Source organism: Gracilinanus agilis, chromosome 2 (genome assembly GCF_016433145.1).
Source record: "Gracilinanus agilis isolate LMUSP501 chromosome 2, AgileGrace, whole genome shotgun sequence".
NCBI classification, from domain to species: Eukaryota; Metazoa; Chordata; class Mammalia; order Didelphimorphia; family Didelphidae; genus Gracilinanus; species Gracilinanus agilis.
In genome coordinates, this window is record NC_058131.1 from 618253590 (window position 1) to 618260014 (window position 6425).

The 6425-nt window shown below is 37.5% G+C and overlaps 1 protein-coding gene across 4 annotated transcripts in view; it reads right to left on the minus strand.

Annotated features, from left to right (window-relative positions):
* The window catches only part of SORCS1 (sortilin related VPS10 domain containing receptor 1), a 746046-nt gene that overhangs the window by 44482 nt on the left and 695139 nt on the right, over positions 1-6425 (minus strand). For all 4 annotated transcript variants that reach the window (XM_044665551.1, XM_044665550.1, XM_044665553.1 and 1 more), the window contains exons 22-23: positions 3849-3961; positions 1751-1882 (exon numbers count right to left, since the gene is read on the minus strand). In XM_044665551.1, the coding sequence (XP_044521486.1) occupies positions 1751-1882; positions 3849-3961 (245 nt within the window). The remainder of the gene's footprint in view (positions 1-1750; positions 1883-3848; positions 3962-6425) is intronic.

Below are 6425 nucleotides of genomic sequence, written 5' to 3' on the forward strand. Positions count from 1 at the left end.
AGGATGTTTATCTTTTCAAAGATTTTTCACATCCTTTCAAAGGGTCTATAAAGTATTCTTTTTTGATCTCACATGATTAAAAGTCAGGAAGAACTTACTGCTAGAAATTCTGGAAAGCATATCCACACAGGTGAAAACAAAATGCCATCAATGAATCACAGAACTTTAGAAGTGGAAGGGACAATAGTGACCTAGTCCAATTCATATACATAAGGTATGCTCAATATAGCCCAACAAGATAAGTGGTTGTTTAGCTTCTACCTAAAGACCACTAAACAGGTAGAACTCCCTACTGCTCTAGAGAAGTCATTCTACTTTTGAAAAATTCTAACTGACCAACTTTAATTGCTAAGAATTTCATTTCCAGCCACCCCCCTCAAGTTTAAATGTGCCTCTTTGTAACTTCTTTGCATTTACTCCTAGTTTTGTCCTTTGAAGTCAAATAGAAATGAACCTTTCTTATAAATGACATCCCTTCAAATTCAAGAAGACAGTTGTCATGTTCCCATTGGGTCTTTGCCAGGCTAAATCTCTCCAGTTCCCACAACAGATCTTCATATGACATCAACTCAAGGTCCTTCCTCTTCCTGGTTGCTCACTAAACAACTTTTTTCATTAATAAATATTATGAATGACTAAAAAAGAGATAGAGTATTATAGGATGTAAAATAAATAATTTTGATTATATTAAATTAAAAGGCTTTTGTAGAAACAAAACTAGTGTAACCAAGATTAGAAGGGAAACAACAAACTGGGAAAATTTTTTCATAACAAATGTCTCTGATAAAGGTCTAGCTTCTCAAAATATAGAGAACTAAGTAAAATTTTAAAGAATACAAGCCATTCCCCAGTTGACAAATGGTCAAAGGATATGAACAAGCAATTTTCAGAAGAAAAATTCAAAGCCATCAATAAGAATATAAAACATGTTCTAAATCTCTTATAATTAGAGAAATGCAAATTAAAACAACTCTGGTGTACCACCTCACACTTATAAAAAAAGTTAAAGGACCTACTTACACAAAACTATTTATAGCTGTGCTTTTTGTGGTGGCAAAGAACTGGAAGTTGAGGGAATGTCCATCAATTGGGGAATGGTTGAACAAATTATGGTACATGTAGGTGATGGAATACTATTGTGCTATAAGAAATGATAAGCAAGATGATTTCAGAAAAAGCTGGCAGGATCTGCAGGAACTGATGCAGAGCAAAATAAGCAGAACTGGGAGAACACTGTACATAATAATAGCAATATTGGATGATGATTATCTGCGAAAACTTGGCTACTCTCAGAAATGCAATGATCTGGGACAATTCTGAAGGACTTATGACAGAGAATGTAATTCCATCCTGCAGAGAAAGAATCATTGGAGTTATCTTTCACATCAGTGTATTTATGATTTTATTTTGGGGTTTTGGTTATAGATGAATGTGCTCTTACAACAGTGACCAATATGGAAGCATGTTTTGCATGACAATAAAATAAAATTATTAAAATAAATACTATGAGAAAATGAAGACAGGTATAATCATCTCTATTGTAGATTCAGAAATTTAGGCCCAGAGAGCTTGAGTGCTTTTGCAGAGTCCATGCAGTATCTGAGCTGACATCCTGGCTTCTAGTTTCAATATTCTTCACCCATCCCTGAACTTTTGCATCTTGTCAGATGGTTAATAAGTCTGGATGATGTAAGAGATTGTGCTTTAGATTATGGGGAGAAGCTCCAGTTCTTCCTCAGGGAGGACTCACCTGCTCTAGGTCCTCTGATGATCTTTTGTTTTCCCCGGTAGTGTCTTGATAGGGCAAGACAAAGAGTTCAGCAGCTGTGGGTAAGCCTGGAAGCACTGCCACCAATATGTGTTGGCTTGAAACACCAGTGGCCTGGTTGGGGAAGACGAAGAGAATCTCATCAAAGTCAAGGAAAAACAGTGCAAGGAATAATGTCTGTTCAAACAAACTAACAAGTCCTTACAGCTAAAGGGTTTGAGGGAAGGGGAAAGAAGTAAAGAGTCCTACTGGTGGAAATCTATTTGCCCCTAAAGCCCTGGAAGCTTTACTAGAAATCTGAGCTTCAGGCTTGTGTTATGAAGCCTTTTCATAAATAAGATAGCCTTTTGATAAGTTCTATAAAGCCTGTTTCTTGGACAAGATAATTTTTTGACAGATTCTCCTTCCTAATGAATAGAATTCTTGCTATAGAATCTAAGCTCCATGATGGTAGGAATAACTTAATTTTGTCTCTTTATCTCCAATATCTAGCACCATTCCTTATATAATGTAGTTGCTTAATACATGTTTGTGGACGACAGTTGAATCATGATTGACTTTACTCAGGATTCAAATAAAGAAATAATCTCTAAAATATACTTTTATTCCCTAGTAACTTAAAGTTAGAGTAAAATACTGATGGTTATGCATTCACAGAAGGTGGGGTTGCCCCTGCCAAAGGGAATTCTGCTTAAAAGTATTGCTGAGTGGGAGAAGCTCTTTGAATTAGACATTTCAGAATGACTTAAAATGATATGATAAGTGGTCATTCTCAATTCTGCTCCTGAGAAGAATAAAAACCTGGGAATCACTACACTCAGCAAAATGTGTAACTCCACATCAGGAATAGTCATTAGAAGCCTTTTCTAGATTTCTAGACAGCTGGCAGAAAAGCTGAGGCCCAGAGCACCTGATCTCTGGAAGTAAGAGAATAAATATGGGGGACGATGGGCAACGGGTGCTGGCTACTGCTGGGCTAAGGCAGAGCAGCTTGATGAATCTCTAGGGTGGCAGGAGGAAGAGGGATCTGGACTACAGTTCAAGATGTTCTCTAGGGATCTTCTAGTCTGAGGAGAGCCAAAGATGATCATCAGAGTTATAGCTACCACCAAGCCAGATGTGAACTAGCAGTGGGGTCAAGGACAGGGATGTATTACCACCTATCAAGGGGCATAGTGTTTTAGGTGAAGAGGGACCCAGCCTGTCATTGAAAGGTCCCAGACAACAGACATCCAGGACACGAAGGACAGATCCCATAGAGTGAGGAGCACATGAAGTGGTGAGAAACAGAATTAGGCTAGGATATCTCCTAATGGCCAGTCCTGCCATTTCTGATCTGCCTTTTGTGTTCTCAATGAATCCATCCATGAGACAGAGGTAGAGAGGACACTGCCTACGTCTGTGTGGAAACGGTCCTTTTTCTCTAACCACCTTTCCTCTTCACACACATATACTCATACCGCCCACATCCCGATCTTGGTTTTAGTGCCTTGGTTTTAGGTCTCAGACAATATATGTTGGCTAAATTTAATTTAATTAGATGGAGAATCTGAAGTTGGTTATGAGGTAAGAGGGCTGAGAGCTGGCACCAAGGTGTGAATGTCATCTCCCTTCCCAAATGTTCTCAACCATTGATATCCCTTCATCCCTGTATGCTGCTAGCAGGCAGTATTTGTAATTGTGTGAGATGAAGATTTTAGCATCAAACATAAGAAGTAAAAGGGACCTTACTGGTGACCTTGTCCAACCTCCGCATTTTACAGATAAGGAAACTAAGTCCCAGAGAGATTATATGATTGGCCCAGACCCACAAAATTATTAAGTACTTGAGTAGAATTCTAACCCAGGTCTCCTGAAAATCAACTCATGTAACCTGAGAGATATGATATGGACAGGAGACATCTGTTTTCTTTCTTTTTATCTTTCCTCCCCACAGGGTACAGCAGAGAGTGCTATTTGATTGAAATCCCACAGAGTTTCTAGCTGCTGAGTCCTGAGGTACCACATCACCACCATCATATCTTCCCAAGGTTGTAGGCGGACCATCCTTAGATCAGGAGAAGGAATTTTCCTTACTCACTTCAACTAGGGCTCTTTTGATGACTCGGCTGATGTCACGCCTCCATTCTGGGATGTCTGGGTTATAGTCGTCCAGGTTTGGAGAAAAGGAAAGGCGGAGAGACTGGAATTCCTCTGGGGACAAAAATAGCAGGAGAACACAGTGAATCAAATCGTTCTTGTGTCTCTTATAAACCACAATACTTAATAACATTTAATAATAACAGTGGACACAAGACTTATACTTAGTGACTGAAGTGTCGGTGATTTAAGGAAGAGGTTTTTATCCTGTGTAACTTTCAGGGTACAGAACTTACTTAAATGAGCAATTGAGGGGAAGGGAAGAGAAGTTTGATATCAAAATCCATAGGAGGAAAATGTGTTTTCAGAAGGACTAAGAGTACATGGGCTGCCTATCAGTCACACAGGAGGCATAAAAAACACACAAAAATATTTTTAATGATACTAAAAGCTGATCAAACACATGCTTTGGAGACCCTCACATCACCAGGTTTGCATTTACGGTGGTTATCCTATTCCATGGATATATCTTTTCAAATCCTATTTTATGAGCCACTGGTCAACTACATGAATATCACTCCCTCAGCTCTGATGAAGAATAACAAGATGCATATTAATTAAGTTGCTCAGTAAATGCCAGCAGGGAGAAGCCACCCACTGTGATGCTCCCTTTTACTTTTAGGACCCCAGTTTACTTTATCCTCATCATTATCCTCCTGCCTTTCTCCTTCCCTCTTCCCCTTTTCTACTTGCTCTTATCAAACTGCAGAGTAAAGGTGCCATGGTGAAGTATACATATAAGAAAAGGGTTTGAGTGAGGAGGAACCTTAGTTGAAAAGAGACCCTAATTTCTGTATTAAACAGCAGGGTGCAAGGATGGGGAATTAGGAACATTACACTGAAATCTGTTCTGAAAATAGAAAAGCATTGTGGGAGGAACAAAAAGGGCAAACACCAATTACTTTTTTTCTTTTTTTACAGCTGCTCACAAAGATGGATTCTGCACATTTGCATTTTTAATTTAAAAGAAAACCTGTGCCCTGAAGCAAATTTTGGAGAAACAAATCAAAGTAGCTTTTCCTTTTTAAGAGTCCCGGTGTGTGGCTTCATTCCTTCCTTCAGACATCAAACATAATTTTAGAATGATGTTTTCTCTTTTCTACTATTCTCATGTCTGAGATGAACATGTATGTTTATTGTGAGTATTCAGTCATTTTTCGGTCATATATGAGTCTGTGATTCCTTTTGAAGTTTTCTTGGCAAAGATACTGGAGTGGTTTGCCATTTCCTTCTCTAACTCATTTTACAGATGTGGAAATGGAGACAAACAGGGTTAAGTGACTTTCCCAAGGTCATACAGCCAGTAAATGCCTGAGACCAGATTTGAACTCATGAAAAATGGATCTTCTTGACTTCAGGTCTGGAACTCTATCCACTGTACCACTTAGCTGCTCTTACAATAGAAGAAAGATAAAGTTAATATGTAGTTTTCTAAATAAACATGTAGACCACTGGGATCCTATATAAAGTAGTGGCACTTAATGTAGCTCTAATGAACTATAGAGAGGACTGGGTAAATAAAACCTCTTCAAGTCTCAATGTTATACTCCTTAAAATCCATCTGGAGACTTAACTATATACTGAGAACTAGCATTATATAGTGAATAGGGGGCTAGACTTAGAAAAGATCTGAGTAGGTTCAAATTCCAACTCTGACAAATAAATGACTATTTATCAGTTAGTAAGTAAAGCAATTTTCTAATAATATAAAAGCTTTTTTTTTTTTAAAGACAATTGTGTGCAACAGTGGATAGAATGCTGGACACAGTGTCAGGAAAACCTGGATCAGAAAACTGTCTCAGACTTAGTTGCACAACTCTAAGCATATCAATTAACCTTTCTCAGACTCAGTTTTCTTGTTCTTAAATGGAAATAAAAACAGCATCTACCTTACAACATAGTTGGGAGTATCAAGGGAAATAAATGAAAAATGCTTTAGCGAACAAAATTAGAGAAATGCAAATCAAAACAACTCATCTCACATCTATGAGGTTGGCTAAAATGATAAAAGGGCAAAATGACAATTGTTAGAGAGAATGTTGAAAAATAGGGACATTGCTGGTGCAGCTGTGATCTGATCCAACTATTTTGGAGAACAATCTGTAATTATGCCTAAAAAACATTATAAAACTGTGTATACTTACCCTTTGAGTCAGCAATACCACTACTAGGTCTATTTCCTAAGGTGATTAGGGAAAAAGGAAAAGAACTTATATGTTTTAAGATATTTATAGAAGATCTCTTTATGGTGGTAAAGAACCAGAAATTGAAGGGATAGCCCAGTAATTGGAGAATGGCAAAACAAGTTTTGGCATATGATTGTGATGGAATACTATTATTCTGTAAAAAAATGACAAAGCTTAATATTCAAAACAAAACAAAACAAAACACAGAAAGTCCTAAATGAAATTATAAGAGCAAAATGAGCAAAACCAAAAAAATACTATGTACAGCAACAGCAATATTGAGAAAGAACTGACAAATATAAACAAGTCATAATTATATATGTATATATATA